This window comes from Heterodontus francisci, chromosome 36, assembly GCF_036365525.1.
Source record: "Heterodontus francisci isolate sHetFra1 chromosome 36, sHetFra1.hap1, whole genome shotgun sequence".
NCBI lineage: Eukaryota > Metazoa > Chordata > Chondrichthyes > Heterodontiformes > Heterodontidae > Heterodontus > Heterodontus francisci.
The window spans coordinates 9,128,526-9,145,375 of NC_090406.1; the positions used below are offsets into that span (position 1 = coordinate 9,128,526).

Genomic DNA, 16,850 nt, shown 5'->3' on the forward strand with positions numbered 1-16,850 from the left:
ATAACCCACTGAACCAGTTATTACCAGTAAGCACTTTCTTTACAATGAATGTCACTTGACCTCATTAACAAACCCAACATTGACATGCCCCAGTGACCGAGCATCTCTTTTACAGAAAGCCAAGGAGACCAGCAGATTTCTTATTCAATTCTTGATCTGTACTGACTTAACTAACTTTGGTCAGGCCAGCATTTGGGAAATCAATTAGCATTACTGCCCATGGGGCAGTCATGAGGAGGGGAATAGAGAGAAAATAAAATTATCCAGCATTCCTGACAGTGACTATTCAGCGACTCCAAATGGAAAATGCATGTGTGGGAATATTAGGTGAGAACAGGATTGAGCTTGGTTGTGATGTCCTTGTAGTTGAATAGCCTTTTGATGCTGTGGGCTGGATTTTTCACTCTGGAGGTGGGGAACAGGATTCAGAACCCACCCCCCGGGGGGGAAAGAGTCACTATTTGTGACTTTCATGGAGGTACCCCTTAATTGCCAGGGTGACAGGTTCTCTGATCAATTAAGGGTGGCAGGCTGGCTCTCAAAGCTGGATGGCCAATCAGATGCCTTCCAGCTTGAGAGGAGCAGCAAGGGATGGTAAGTAACTGAGAAAGTGCTTCAGCATGGAGGCGCCCTCTCTCCAACATTCATCAATCTTAAATTAAAAAACAGATACAGCAGCCAGGCCACCATTGTTGGGGGGTGGGGGGAATCCCCCAACAAGGTAGCCTGTGGCTGCACCCTCACCCAGGCAGGCAGGGAGGGTCTCTAAGCCTGCATGGAGTGTTGCCCACCGCAATCCCCCACACCAGATCGGCCTGCTACTGGATGCCTGCTTCCAGGCAGTAAAACAGTCCCCCCCGTTGGTTCAGGAAATTGGAAGCTGACTGGAAAATTCTAGTCGGCCTCCTTTAAGTGGGCTTAACAAGACTTTTAATGAGCTTAACTGGCTACCCGCTGCGTGGAGGTGGGTAGCCCTGCTGGCCTTGAACCTGCCTTCGCCAAAATGGCCAGTGCCAAGAAACCAGCATGCTGTGTGGCACTGGTATTTTTAGGCCCTGTATGCCTCCGTTCCCACCTTTTGCGACTCCAAAATTCGGCCTTGAGTGTTTTAATCTTACAACACAAATTACAAGCATTTGGGCAAGGAACCAGCAAACTGCCAGGGCCCCATGGAATCATACCCCTGTAGGACTGAGGCTCCTTCTGGAAAGGAGACACTAAAATATTTTTTTAAAAAAGCAAATCATTTATAACACTGTGTAGATGACACCAAGTCAGAAAAGCCAAAATTGTTCTGTACAGCCAATTTGCAACGTCGCTATTGTGAAGTATTAAGAAAAACAAACTGTTCAGCATCACCATCTGCATCATATCTAGTGTCTAGTCTGCAAAACACAAGTTAAAAAGGCAGGAACATCTGTTGAGGAAATGGAACCACTGGGGGAACTGGTGCATTAAACTTCAATTACAGAACTAGGATTACACAAACTTGGGCAACTTCATTTCTTTGGTTTGCAAGTATGCAGTTCTGTTTATTCTTACCACTGCGGAGTAAAAACTGCATAGAAAATATTGTTCCTCCAGTTTGATGTCCTCAGTACAAAGACATCTTGAATGATGTTAAATGGAAAGCTTAAGTCAGGAGCAGAGCACATTAGGCTGGCTTTCAGGAATGTGGTCCATTTTCTCTGGAGTGTCCGCTGGCCACCTCGATCCCCCTGAAATACAGAAGAATAGGCAAGCATCAGCAGAAACCCGATTAAGGTGTCCTTCGTCAGTAGTAGTAAATCATCCAGCTGTACAACTACAGGATCTCTGCCATGGTATTTCCGAGGGTGCTTGGTGAAGTAACTCACATTTGAGTGTGGTAGGTGGTGGGGGGACGGGGGACGGGGGGGGGGGGGGGGGGGGAGACGGGGGATAGGGAAGGAAATGGAGAATAAACAGCCCAGCAAACAGGAAGGAGAGATCAGGGCTTGGTGCAGGGGTAGGGGAATGCATTGTCAATCAGGGCAATGAGAAAAGGCCGCGATCAGAAAAGTGAGGCTGAAGGCTTCCTTGAGGGGCTGAGGGAGCATTTCTGCTCCTTTCCTACATTGCAACACTGACCACACTTCAAAAGGTACTTCAGTGGCTGTAAAGCGTTTAGGGATGTCTTGAAGTCATGAAAGGTGCTGTATAAATGCAAGTCTTTCTTTTTCTTTTCGCCGGTTCAGAGGGCTGCTAGAGTTGCCAGCTCTCACCTCCATTTCGCTGCCGGGTTTCCCAACTGCACTGTGAGAGCCTGATTTAAATGATATTGAAATGTCCTACCTTTCTAAGATGGAGACAGGCATACCGTGCAAACTTCCTGGCATAAAAATGGTGACAGCCACAGGCTGAGGATGAGTTTCCCAATTTTTAATTTTTAAACACCCCAAGCCCTCTGCCACTTGTATTGGGGGTGGGGGGGTTAATAGCAAGGCCAGGATTTCCCCGTTCTTGTTTTTTAAAAAATCTGAATAGCTCCCTGTTGGGTTCAATGGGTAAACATACAACCCAATGTGTGATTTGGTGATACGCAGACTGACTCTGATGAAGGGTGCCAACTAAATGTTAACCGTTAGTCAAATTTCAGCTGATGACTGACTTCCTATGCATTTTCAGCACTTTTGTGTTTTGGTAAAAGTAAATTCAGTCACACATTTATAATCTAGTTTAATGTAACTATGCAATTAACTTGAAAACAATCTGTAGTGGCCAGTAGTATCTACTGGGTGGTTGGAACAGTTCATTTTTTTTTGGAACGTATATAGTCACTTCAGTCCCTTTTGGTTGGGTGGGAAAGTGCATGTGCTTCTTCATGACTTCAACTTCTAGCATTACTTAATCACTGGCAACAGGAGGTTGGCTTCTCGAGACACAAGACCCACCACATCCACCATTTCCTCCCCACCCACCCAGTGAGCCTATTCTCAGATTACTTGCACTGCTAGTAAATGTAGTAAGAGCAATGAGCAGATTCAAGACAATTATAAAGTTTAATCACTCTACATGTAACAACGATAAAGGTATTTTGTGTTTTTTTTAAAGTGAATTTTGTATAATTAGTGAGAGGGATATTAATGGTAGGGAACTGAGCAATCAGTATCAACTATCAGATCAGAAACAGCAAGATTAGATGCAGAATAAAGTTTCCTTTACCCAAACCCAAAATATAGTCTCCATTCTAAATACAGAGGAGTTCCCTCTCCCCACAGGAGTGCCTTTTCCCCACATAATGGCCTCTCTGACTGAGATTAGTAGCAATAATGTTCAAGAGGTGAGGTGATAGTGATTGTCCTTGATATCAAGGCAGCATTTGACAGAGTGTGGCATCAAAGAGCCCTAGCCAAACTGAAGTCAATGGGAATCAGGGGAAAACTCTCCACTGGTTGGAGTCATGCCTAGTACAAAAGGAAGATGGCTGTGGTCGTTGAAGGTCAATTATCTCTATCCCAGGACATCTCTGCAGGAGTTCCTCAGGGTAGTGTCCTAGGCCAAATCATCTTCAGCTGCTTCATCAATGACCTACCCTCCATCGTAAGGTCAGAAATGGGGATGATCGCTGATGATTGTACAACATTCAGTACTATTCGCAACTCCTCAGATACTGAAGCAGTGCGTGCCCGCATACAGCAAGACCTGGACAACATTCAGGCTTGGACTGATAACTGGCAAGTAACATTCGCACCACACAAGTGCCGAGCAATGACCATCTCCAATAAGAGAAAATCTAATCATCACCCCTTGACATTCAATGGCATTACCATTGCTGAATTCCCCACTGTCAACATCCTGGGGGTTACCACTAACCAGAAACTGAACTGGACTTAAATACTGTAGCTATACGAGCAGGTCATAGGCTGGGAATTCTGTGGCAAGTAACCCACCTTCTGATTCCCAAAGCCTGTCCACCATCTACAAGGCACAAGTCAGGAGTGTGATGGAATACTCTCCATATGCCTGGACGAGTGCAGCTCCAACAACACTCAAGAAGCTCGACACCATCCAGGATAAAGCAGCCCGCTTGATCAGCATCCCATCCACCACCTTAAGCATTCACTCTCTCCACCAGTGATGCACAGTGATAGCAATGCGTACCATGTACAAGATGCACTGCAGCAACTCACACACCTCCTTCTAATAGCACCTTCCAAACCTGCGACCTCTACCACCGAGAAGAACAACGGTAGCAGATGTATGGGGACACCACCATTTGCAAGTTCCCCTCCAAGTCACAAACCATCTAGACTAGGAACCATATCACTGTTCCTTCACTGTTGCTGGATCAAAATCCTGGAACTCCCTCTCTAACAGCACGATGGGTGTACCCACACCAGATGGACTGCAGCGATTCAAGAAGGCAGTTCACCACCACCTTCTCAAGGACGACTAAGGATGCGTAATGCATGCTGGCCTTGCCAGCAACAACCACATCGCATGAAATGAAATAAAAAAAAACTAGGAGCAGTTTAAATGCTGTGGATCCATATTTGAATTAAAACTGCCCTAATTCATTTCTTATTTACAGCTGACAGAGGACACTTTAATCCCATCAGTCTGGGCTGGATTTGAACCTAGTGCCCAGAGGTGAAAGTTCAGAATGGAGCTTGCTGCAGTTCTTCACAACATACAGCACCTGTCACATTATTAATCGCAACAAAACTGAACCACTGCAGAATTTTGCAGAGTACCCAGTGTCAACACCTACCTTACATACTCGAGCAATTCTCGAAACTACTAGTTTATTGTAGAATTCAAACTCAACAGCAGTTTCACTGAAGAAAAGGTAGATCTTATCATCATCCCCATCAGCAGTATCTTCACTCTCTCGCACCACATCCAAATGAACAAAATTAGGTTCTGTTTTTTAAAAAATAGTATATTTATTCAGCAGTGATCAATTTAAGAGAGAAAATGATCAGCACCACAAAGAAAATCTGGAGTCTGCTTATTAAGTTGGTGATATTGTGCAGACAATGATGCAACAAAGGTGCAAGAGAAAAGTATTTTGCTGAAACAAGGGTCAAAGCATTATAAACAATGTCTTATGGCACTAATTTATACAGCTTGGGCAAATATTAGCCTATGATCATAATGGTTAAGTTTTTTTCTTATAGTTGCTGGTTCAATCCAAAATATAGTTAACATGAGTCTTACGAATGAAATATAACGATATTAATATAATTTATGGTCTTAGAGGTGATTTTCCAAAGTTACGAACAAACGGACCATGTAATGAGAGGTAGATTTGATTTCCCCGCTCACGGCATTGCCATGGGTTAAATAGCAAATGGAGACTAGGTACCTACCCACAGGAAAGAAAACTGATGGTTAGCACAGACATCATTGGGTCACTCTCATGTACCAGCTACTGGACGATTTTGAACAGTTTGGGAGACTGCAAGTTGGTCCCCACTCACCTTAGCTGCAGTTGATGTGTAAACCAGGGACCAATTAAAATTGAACCTTGAGTACTCAAGCAGTAAGATATTTGATTCAAATCTAGCCTAGACTGATGAGATAAAGGTGTTCACTGTCTGACAACTGTAAATGTCCTATGTGAAAACATTTTGGGCAGCCTCAATCCAAATATGGACCCAATGCACTAAACCTAACAACACTAATGTGACTAATCTCATTCAGAGGGGCTATTATGTGGAAAAAGGGAGGGGCGCACCCCTCTGTATTTGGGGTTAAGGCACACTGGTGCAATAGACAGCCTTGCTCTGCATCGAATCTTGCTGTACTTGCACCAATATCTCTCACCTTGATGATAGAAGGTGTACTTGTATGTTTCAGCTTTTTGAGTCAGAGCATCCAAGGTGGTCTTACTTACTGACAGTGCCATTAATAACCAAGAACTTTTAAACCAGCGCTTAATTCACAAAAATAGCAAACAGAAATGGGTTGTTTTTTTAAAAAAGAGGTATAACTGACTTAAGAGGCTTATCGATATCAGGACTTAACCTGCACAAAAGAAAACAAAAACAAACAAAAAGTGAACAAAATTCCCCTGGGTTTTACATTACATTCCCTGGCTTCAATATTTCAGTTGACACAATACACCAAACTTTACGCAGACTAAGTCCCACCTGCCCCCACATCGCCCACCCCCACGCAACCAAATAAAACCTTTTAGCATCACACACAAGATTATGCTCACCATTTAGCCAGGAAGTCTTGTACTCTGACCTCAGGTTGTTTTGCAGGCTACGCAGTAGAATGGGCTCAGAGCCAAGGAAGTTATTGGCCGTTGCAGAGTAAAATTCTCCATCTAAAACACATGAAATTAAGGTAATCCAAAAATCATTCAGTTCTTGATCAAAAGCTTAGAAACTAAAGCTACCACACCTTGTATTGTCAATAGGCCTCAAATGAATAGAAAATGGTTTAGATTTCAAATTTCTATCCACTCTATTGAATCCCGTCCCATTAATTGAATATTTGTGTCTCAATTACATACTTTATCCAGCTTACAATCTTAAATTACACACATACTGTGCGTACTGTTCAAAAGACTTCACATATTTATTATATTCTTCTTTCCCTCCATCTGTCTTGAAGCCAGTAGCCTACATTGTAATACATGTCACGAATAGGACTCTCACCCGAGTCAGAAGCTTGTGGGTTCAAATCACGCTATAAAGACAAACTGCAAAATTTAGGCCGAAACGCCAGTGCGGTACTGAGGGAATGTTGCACTGTCTGAGGTGTCGTCTTTCAGATGAGATATAAACATAGGCCCTGTCCGCCCCCTCAGGTGGATATAAAAAATCGTGTGGCACTATTTCGAAGAGCAGGCGAGTTTTCCTTGATTTCCAATGTTTATCCCTCAACTAACATCATGAGAACAGATGATCCGTTCGTTAGCTCATTGCTGTTTGTGGGATCTTGCTATGCCCAAATTGACTACTGTGTTTCCTACATTACAACAGCGATACACTTCAAAAGAACCTCATTCACTGTAAAGCGCTGAGATTGTGAAAGGCACTATATAAAAGCAAGTTCTTTCTTTCTTCTTTAAGAATCCACGGAGACTGGCAAAACCTCCAGTACCTTATCCAAATGGCTATTTTGTGTATGAACCTAGGTTGTGAAAGTTGGTGCTATTTGACAAGGGGTTTTGTGGGGGGGGCGGGTGCGGTGGCGATCATCACAATGGAGATCAATCCTGCCTTCGCCCAAAGTTAATACATACGCACTTTCCAAAGGGGGTTTTGAGATTACTGATCAGAAGTGGGACCAACCCCATATCCTCCCCACCCCCCCCCCACTTCCTAAATGATGGATATTGGGGCCAATTGTACCTTCCCACCATTGTTCCCATTCAGATCAGCTGACTCACGACAAGCCAAGAGCAGAACCTGGTAATTCTGTTTATTTGGTGTAACACCACAACAGGTAGAACTCTCCCATTCAACTGCTCTTTTTCCTTCCTCCACCTTTGGACCTGATGTTTACAAAAAACACACAGAAAATACTGGAAACACGAGTAAGCCAGGCAGCATCTATAGAATAAGTTGATGTTTCAATTGCTACCTGACTTGCAGTGTTTCCATAGTTTCTATTTTTGTTTCAGATTTCCAGAATCTGCAGTTTTCTGGGGAAAATAATGTTATCTGTTTGGGTGTCCAAATTCCAGTGTATGGATGCAGTCTTTTGATACTTCTGTTGGTACATTTAAACTGTCGGTAGGCTGTGGCTTCAAGTCCCATTCCAGGGCTGAGTACATAATCTAGACAGATATTCAAGTACATTACTGAGGAAGTGTCGCAGGATTAGAGGTCCTGCCTTTTGGTTACAATGCTAAACCAAGGCCCTATCTGCCAGTTTAGTTGGATGTAAAAAAAAACCCATGGCACTATTTGAAGAGCAAGAGGTGTTCTTGGTGTCCTGGTCAACATTCTTCCTGCAATTACTGCCAAAAGAAATAGGCCATTTAGCTCAATTGTTGTTCCTGGCATCTTACTGTACGTTTGCATACATAAAAATAATTACACTATAAAAAGTAATTCTTTGGACATGAAGTCTTTGGAGCCTAATAAGGCACGATATCGAGGCAAGTTATTTCATTCTTGTAATACGAGAACAAAAATATATTGAAGTTTGATCAAGAAGTGCATTACGTACCGACCATAACCGAGGCATATCTCTGAGTAGGGTCAAATGGACACTTTCCTTTACTCTCTTCAGGCTTGTTTTCTAGCTCAATTTTGCCATTGTTAATGACCTGCCAGACAACAGATGTTTTAGTGTACATATGTTAAATTCAACGGAGGTAACTTTCTGATGACAATATGTCAACTGGTTTTCCTTTAAAATTGTAGTTTGGAAAATTGAACGAGATAGCCCAGTAGTTCATCGAGTTCTTATACAGTTATACCAAAGCAGTAATACCAACTTGGAAGCTCTCTTTACTCCCATAAAAAACAATGTATGCTATTTGGAATCACTGACATAATTCTACTTTGGCATAAAATTCTCTTTCCCCTCCCTCAACAAAAATTACAAGGATATAAATACAGATAGTCAAGGTGCACAGTGGGTTAACATACTGTCCTAACTGCTCTGTGACCTGGGTTTGACTCAGCTCAGAACAGTTGGCTTTGGTACATCTTCATAATGGAAAGGAGGTGGGTGGAGGGGGGAAAGAAAAAAATCAGCCAGACCCCTCAGTCCTGATCACTATCTTGTGAGCCCTGTTAGAAAATGCATGTGGGTATCTTGGCTGAGGAAAAGATCTGGCTTAGCTGTGATGCTTTTTACAGTAGAATAGTCCAGTGGCATAAAATGGCTAGCTATCTCACCCATTTAAAGCTAATGGGTGTAAAATCTTGCCCACTGTCTTGGATTACTTAGTGAGAATGGCCACCAGAGCAAGGTATCTGAGCACCACCAACATCTGCAGGAGTCAGCGCCTTCAGGACAGGTGTGGAGGGAAGGGTGAAAAAGAAAATCGGGAGCAAAAAGGACACAAAGCAAAGAAAACAGAAAAAAAATGAAAAAAGTTTTAAATTTTAATTAAAAACTTCACAATCGCAGGAATAAAAATTGTACAAGGAATCTTTAAAGAGGAAAATGAAGACGTAATTAGAAAGTTAAATAGTACCTCTGTCAGGCAAGCCCCCCACCTGCCAAGAATGAGGAAAATTAATTTTGCCACATGAACATTGATTTTAAACTATTGTTGGTGAAGAAAGAACTTGCTTTAAAAAACAATTGGAGTCTTTGGCTGGAGAGAGACATTAGCATATCAACCGACAAGTACTTCAAAAGGACAAAGGAGCTATTCCCTGTTCCAATTTAATCCACAATGGACTTTGATTACCAGAGGTTGAAAGTGGAAAGGCTAGCATTCCAGGTTTACTGCTAATGTGGCCGAATACACAAATAGACATGGTCGGACCAGTTTGGTCACATGACTGGCTGACTGTTGGAGTTTTTTGAATTTGAACTTCCAACAGGGATTTTGAACTCAGAAAGCTGTTTTCTCCTGGACCGAAAACTCTCCTGTCTGCTCTCATCTCGCTTCGGAAACCATTGAAGACACATGAACCCCAACTGAGAAAAGCCTCCTACAGTAAACAAGGTTTAAGAATACTGGGCCCCAATGAAAAGCAAGACTACCTACAAAAGAATTACAGTGAGCTCGAAGCACAGTAAACAAGAAACTTCTGGTATTGCCTCAAACCTCTCCATTTTATTTTTCTTCTCTTTTCTATCTCTATTTGCATGTGCGTATCGCGTATACATGCTAGCATGGGCACGTCATATATCCGTAGGCGTTAACCATATTAGAGTATATGTCTAAAGGTTTAATAAATTTCACTTTTCTTCTTTAAACCTAAGAAAGCCTGTTTATGCTCATTTCTTGGCCTTATAATTGGAAAGTGGTGAACAAGGGGGAGCTCAAAACACAGTATGTTTAAAATTAAACCCTGTTACAATAAGACCCGGTGAAGACAGTAAAAGACCCCTAGACACCTTTCTCACCTGGTCGTAACATTCCCCCTGATGTGATGTGGTGCAACAATCCCCAGGAAAACACAAAAATTGAAGGTTGGAGTCAGGAAATTCTAGGTCTGATACTGAAACCATACACTGACCATGTTCCGGACATTACTTCAGTAATGGTTACTTCAGCAGTCTCATTCAGTACTGTGTGTAATGGAGGATATCCATTTCAAGTTTCACTGTAGTGTACACAGCGTGCATACACACCGGGAGCAACCACAGGCTCTGGGTTTTAATACATCTGGATGGGTTCTGCCTTGAGACTTACTTTACAAAGATAACTTATTTCTCAGCAATTAAGCTTATTATTGACAAAACATAATAATGAAACAAGCATTTCTAGAGCAAACATAGCATGTTACAAGCTACAGATTGGGCTGGATTTTATGGAGCTGGCAGAGGCTCCCAAAGCTGGCTCCAAAAGGCAAGGGGAACCCCGCTTCAGCCCTTTGGAAACCACCCACTGCTCTATTTAATGGTGCTTGGGCAATTAACTAGAGGGTGGTCACTGAGGGTGGGGAGAGGTTGTTTGAGGACATAGTCCCTCTGTGGACCAGATTGTTCACAGAAGAGGGCCTCAATTGGCCTCTGGATGGAAGGTCATCTTCAGCCTTCCCTGCCCCGGACTAAACTCCAAGGCACCTGGAAAGCGACAGGCACTCCATCCCCTAACTTCCCATGCAATTTTATGGTCCCCCCCCCCCCACCTCTTCCCTTTGTTCCTGTCCCTAGGAGGCCCATAAAATCAGCCCAATATCTCATGTCTGTACACTTTTCTCATACAACAGAATTAGATTGGCCAATGGTAAAATCTGCACAAACACCTCAGTATATCAGCTTTTTTACATATCATTTCCTTGTTGAGATTATCCTACAATTACATCACGTGGTATGAAATGAATACCCAAAATACTGAGCAAAGTTCACAAGTGAATTGACCTCAACTCCCAGTCTCGCGTCTTTTGGATAATTCTAAACTCTGAGTACTGATTGATCATCAATATGTGATGCAGATCTCTATGAGTGTACTGACCATGTAATCACATGTTGGCTGAAATGCATTTGTTCCACAAATATACATTCTGGTCTCAGTTAACCGATGGAGAATGCGTATATAGTTGCGGCAGTCTGTCTGTAATGCAAAAATTAATTACATATAAACGTTGAAGACAGTGGGTTTCCTTTACCAACTTATGCAGATCATTTTACACACCACTTTCTGCCTTCATACCATATATAGTGTCTGGCACAGAAGGCAGGAAAGTGGCATGCACTTTTACTGCTGCAATTGGATTCCAAAGTGGGGTACAATAACAATATGGGTTGTCTCATGTTCTGATTTCTACCCCTCCAACAATCACTGTGCAAGATGAAGATTTTACAAGTTATATTAAATGTTGTTATCCAAATATAGGGACAAGGCTCATTGTAGCACATAAGCGTGGCTCCTGCACCATCTATTTTCCCCAAGAATTGACAAGATAACAGATCAGCCATGATCTAACTGAATGGTGGAACAGGCTTGAGGAGCAGAATGGCCTACTCCTATTTTCCTATGATTAAAAAGCTACAGCTTAGACATGCATTATACCATAAAGCAGAGAAGTGTGAAAAATAGCACACTGAGGAGCAAATAGCTCTCATCATGGAGAGGATCAGGGTGATACTGTACTGGAAAAACTGGTATCAAACCCTTCCAGAAGTAGAAGTGATCAATTTTGATTAGGCTATTAATTCATAACAAAATAAATATATTTTATACAAAAAAATTAAATGATCTATCCTGGCACAAAATTTGTTGGTACAGTAGAGATTGCAATAACTGGCAAACACTTATGGCAAACTCAATTTCTAAGTTTTGGCGAAAAGGACATATAACATTACACAGATGATAATTTGAATTGAATGTGACATAATCATTGATTTTAATGAAATAGCACAGTGCAGTTCCCCCAGCAGCACTACTAATAAATGTACTGCATGGTGTGGTACTGAGCTTTGTGGACCAGGAAGTAAAAGCACAAAAAAAAAACAGGTAGATCATTCAGCCTCTAGAGAGAGATGAAAGACAGGATAAATGTTTCAGGTATAACCCTTTGTCAGAAGTGAAAACTGAAAAGGTAAGCAAGCAGTTCAGTAAGGATAGGAAAATAAAAGGAACAACAGGCATAGTGATCAAAGAGAGGAAGCAAATGGGTTGAAACTGATAACAGAAAACTGGATCAAAGTCCTGGCACTCCCTCCCTAACAGCACTGTGGGTGTACCCGCACCAGGTGAACTCCAGTAGTTCAAGAAGGCAGCTCATTACCACCTTTTCAAGGGCAATTAAGGATGGGCAGTAAATGCTGGCCTTGCCAGCGACGCCCACATCCCATGAAACAAAATTTTAAAAAAAGACAATGCAACGCCCTAAGTGAGGGCAATGGAAAGACATTAAAAGAGCAACGTTGTTGTTGTTGCTGTTACATTAAAAGGACAAGAGAACCTATATATAGCTAATCACATTTGAACCATGGAGCTATTCAATCTCAATCAAGTACTGGGAATGTTACACTTGGTCTCAGTAACCCAGGGATAGGAATGGAGAAGAAATACATCAACCTAGGCTCCCAGTCTTGATCACAACCTCACATGGGGGAAACTATTTAGGGCGGCACAGTGGTTAGCACCGCAGCCTCACAGCTCCAGCGACCTGGGTTCAATTCTGGGTACTGCCTGTGTGGAGTTTGCAAGTTCTCCCTGTGTCTGCGTGGGTTTCCTCCGGGTGCTCCGGTTTCCTCCCACAGTCAAAAGACTTGCAGGTTGATAGGTAAATTGGCCATTATAAATTGTCCCTAGTATAGGTAGGTGGTAGGGGAATATAGGGACAGGTGAGGATGTGGTAGGAATATGGGATTAGTATAAATGGGTGCTTAATGGTCGGCACAGACTCGGTGGGCCGAAGGGCCTGTTTCAGTGCTGTATATCTAAATCTAAACAGAACAAATTCAGCTGTGATGGCCATCATAAATAGCCTGCTGACATTCCCTGCCTAAGTTCACACATGAAAAATGTCCACTTGTGGAAACTTGCCTCAGTGAACTCAAAAATAAATTTTTGCTTTTGTTTCAGAAAACAATCAATTTTTCTGAGCTGAATTAATATTTTATGTCCAAAAGTTGGGGTTTCTGTTTCTGTAGAAAATTCCAGAAACTGAACTGATGGCAATTCAAGTTTGTGGAAACTTTTCTGTCACAAACCTTGACGCTGCAATATATTTTTGGAGACGTAGCAGCACACTGCAACGACCCTGAAGTCACTCCAGGATGTCTGTACTTGCTGGTTTTCTCCCCCATCATCGGTGCTCTGTCTTATTATAAAACATTCTTATCACTGGCTACAGTTAACTTCAGCCTGCATTGAATATTAAATAATTGCAAAACATACCTCTCTCGATTTGCCTTTGTACATGCATTCATTCTGCTTGCGTTCAGAAACGGCCCACATCTCCTGGAAAAATGGGGAGGGAGACTTAAATTAGGAGACAAAAGAAGGAATAATAAGATGAATCAAAGAAATGAAAGGCACTGGGTGAATAGCTAACGAGACATTAGTAGAATAGGAAGAGTGAAAAACCAGCAAGACGGAGGGTGCAGTGGCTCCAAAAGTTTGGTGACAAGGGTGCAGACCATTCTATTAGACTCTGAAGCCGCTGCAGATTCCACATTTCTTTTAGTGTGTGTGTTCTTCTTTCACTTGTTGCCTTTCTTTTTAAAGGCTGTTCATCTGTAATATTTCCCAGTCCTGAGGAAGGCCCGAAACGTCAACTGACTCCCATTTTTCCACAGATGCTCCCCGACCTGTAGCCTTTGCAGTCTTTACTGTTTTGAAATATGATTCGCCAGTTGCTGCAGTCCACATCATTTCTTGAGTCATGTTAACCTTTCATGACAATACCAAGCAATCTGCACAAGTACTAAGTGTTAATTGCCACTTTCCTGGTATGTCAAAAAGATTAGCAAAGTATAAAAGCACCTGCAATTTTCACTATAGATGCTTAGCTCCGCTGAAAAGCATAGCTCCAGAATACCAAGCTACTTTGCAGTCATGGAATCATTGAAACTTAGGAGGAGGCCATTTGGCCCTTTGTGCCTCTGCTGGATCTTTAAAATAGCAGTCAGGCTTAGTCCCACATCCCCACTTTTTGACCGTAGCCCTGTAAGTTGCTCATCTTCAAGTGACCATTCAACTTCCTTAAAATTATTTATGGAATCAGCTTCCAGCACCTTTTTAGGTCGAGTGTTCCAATCCCACTGACTCTCTCAGTCTTTGGAGTGCGGAACATTCCAGATCCAAACAGACCACGGAACATGAAGTTCTGATAAATGCATAAACTGTTCCCCCAATTAAATTGATGACCATAAAATGGAAAAAGGAATATTTCAATGTAACATGCAGCAACAACCTAATCTTTGAACATCTGTATCAAAAACACAGCTGTAAGCAAATTTTAAAAAGCATAGGTAACCAGTGATAGAGTTTCCACTCCTTTACGCCAATAAAAGCAGTGCAATCTGGACAAAATCAGCTGAACAGTGCAAAAGTACAGGGAATTTATAAACATTAGTGAGTTACACCCAAAAACATGTTTTAAAAAAACCTTTCCATGTCAAAAAAATCTAAGAAGACACTGACTGGTGAACACCAATGAAACAAGTAAATGATTCAGTATAGTTTTTTTGTAAGTTATTTTCAGTGATTTTGAATCAGGTTGCTCACAGGTGACGGATTGGAAACTTATTGAAAATGCTTCCTTTTTGTGATAAACCCATTTTTAGCTGTTTTAATAAAGCTGTATCCAGTTACCACTCAAATACATCAAAGAATACCTTTTAATAGAAAAGAAATATGTTCTATTACTTTGCCTGATGGTGCTGCTTAAAGCAAGGTTTTAACTTTATTATGCAAATTAATTTTAACAGTAACTGGAACTGGAATCTAACCTGTGCAATTTCGAGTACATTCTGGGCACAACTTCCCAATTGCATCCAAAGCAGAAACTCTACATCCTGACTTTTGATTAAAAACTACCACAATCTTAGCATTTCCAAGGCCAGGTTGTAAAAAGACAACATTCTGCTAGTTAGCCTTGACTCCTGGGACACAGTATTCCCTTTACTGCTCAGCCCTTAAATTGGGAGAACAGTTTATGCTTGATTCAGAACACTGTATCAAACATTGTGCTTGGATCAGGACTTTTATGCAGTTGGAGTGTATTCTGGAAGCCTGCACATCTCCATTGCTTGCACTGCATTTTCATTAAGTGGCCTTTGCTGGATTTGTTATATTCATTGCTGAACTGATGGTTATACGCACTGCATTACAAATATTTACCTGGTTGGTAGAGCCACTTTTACACTGTTGCAGTACCACTGATTCCCATAAGAGGTCTCGCTAGAGTCAGTGACATTGGAAAATATAAAATTACATTAACCAGCTTCTGTTCAGCTGCAACAAGGTCTTACTTTTTATCCTTGGAAATGTGCTGAGTTGGTCATTTGGAGACTTGAGAACTTTAAAAAAAATTGAAATGAATTGTTTTTCAATGTGAAACGTTCTATATATTTTGCCCAGTATTTTTAAAATAGGTTTAAAGTAGAGCACAGGCACAGCACAGAATATCAGCACAGCACAAGAAAGTCACACACAGTAACTAGCTTGATATCACTTCCAAAACCCAAGGCAAATGTAAAAGTACTGAGAAACCAGATCCCAGTGTAAAACTACTTGGCAAACTGCCTGAACTGCACGATAGCACAGTACATCGCACCAACACCGGCAGACAAGTGAACATGCTTCCGCTGCAGTTACCAGTACCAGACACATCACTATGGAGAAGCACACAGCAGAGGGGCCAAGCACTTCCTCACAGAGGAAGGAGGTCAGAACAAAAAATCAAGACATTATTGGTCTGTTTTGCCACACTTCCAAGTGGATGGTTCCGAACAGCACTGGGGGAGGCCTGGAAGCAACTTTCCCACCCACCCACCCAGCTAGAGTTGGTCTGTGAGTCACAGAAGAAAAGATGAAAAAAGGATTTAAACTGTTGTCAGATTTTCACTGTTAAAAGACTCTTAAAGTTAACAAAACAATTTACAAAGTGCAAACAAACTGAACAGTGATGGGGTTTATAAAGTGTATCCTGGTATCTCCTTTAGACAGCAGAACTTGATTAACTCTCTCATTAATATCCAAACTACTAGCAGAAAGAAAATACCATTGCATTTTGTTTAGGCTCGTGGGAAAACTGCAATAAAAACAGCTAACATTTACATTAACAATCTCAAAATATCATAAATCAACGTCAATGTTTCAGCGAAAACTGCAGTAGCAAAGGAGAACTAAAACTGTTCATTTTTTCAGTGATTTTCTCTGCTTTTCTGATGATTGTAGATAAAGAGAAAAGTAAAGGCTAGTGGTGTTAAACTGTTCACTCCATTGAGAGATTGCTTAGACTAGTCAACTTAATTGCATAAAATTTTGCACATAAACGCCTCCTTCCTCTGTAACATCGCCCAGCTCCACCCCTGCCTCAGCCCATCAGCTACTGAAATCCTCATCCATGCTTTTTTTTCACTTCCAGAATTGATTATTTCAATGTTTTCTTGGTAGTCTCCCACCTATCAATCCCCATAGGCAATAATGCATCCAAAACTCTGCTGCCCATATCCTAACTCGCACCAAGTCGCTATCACCCAACATCTCGCTGCTCGCCAACCCGTATTGGCTCAGTCTGATCACACTTGGATTTTAAAAATTCTTGTCCTTGTTT

General features: G+C 41.7%; 1 protein-coding gene across 8 annotated transcripts in view; it reads right to left on the minus strand.

The window, feature by feature from the left end:
* Window positions 1-16,850, minus strand: part of LOC137351571 (semaphorin-4E-like) — a 123,092-nt gene that overhangs the window by 14,619 nt on the left and 91,623 nt on the right. For 7 of the 8 annotated variants that reach the window (XM_068016119.1, XM_068016116.1, XM_068016115.1 and 4 more), the window contains 6 exons: window positions 13,466-13,528; window positions 11,072-11,170; window positions 8,155-8,254; window positions 6,188-6,298; window positions 4,733-4,884; window positions 1,543-1,718 (listed from right to left, as the gene is read on the minus strand). In XM_068016119.1, the coding sequence (XP_067872220.1) occupies window positions 1,543-1,718; window positions 4,733-4,884; window positions 6,188-6,298; window positions 8,155-8,254; window positions 11,072-11,170; window positions 13,466-13,528 (701 nt within the window). Of the gene's footprint in view, window positions 1-1,542; window positions 1,719-4,732; window positions 4,885-6,187; window positions 6,299-8,154; window positions 8,255-11,071; window positions 11,171-13,465; window positions 13,529-15,543; window positions 15,563-16,850 lie in introns of those variants that run through there. The other variant, XM_068016123.1, reaches the window with a different exon arrangement.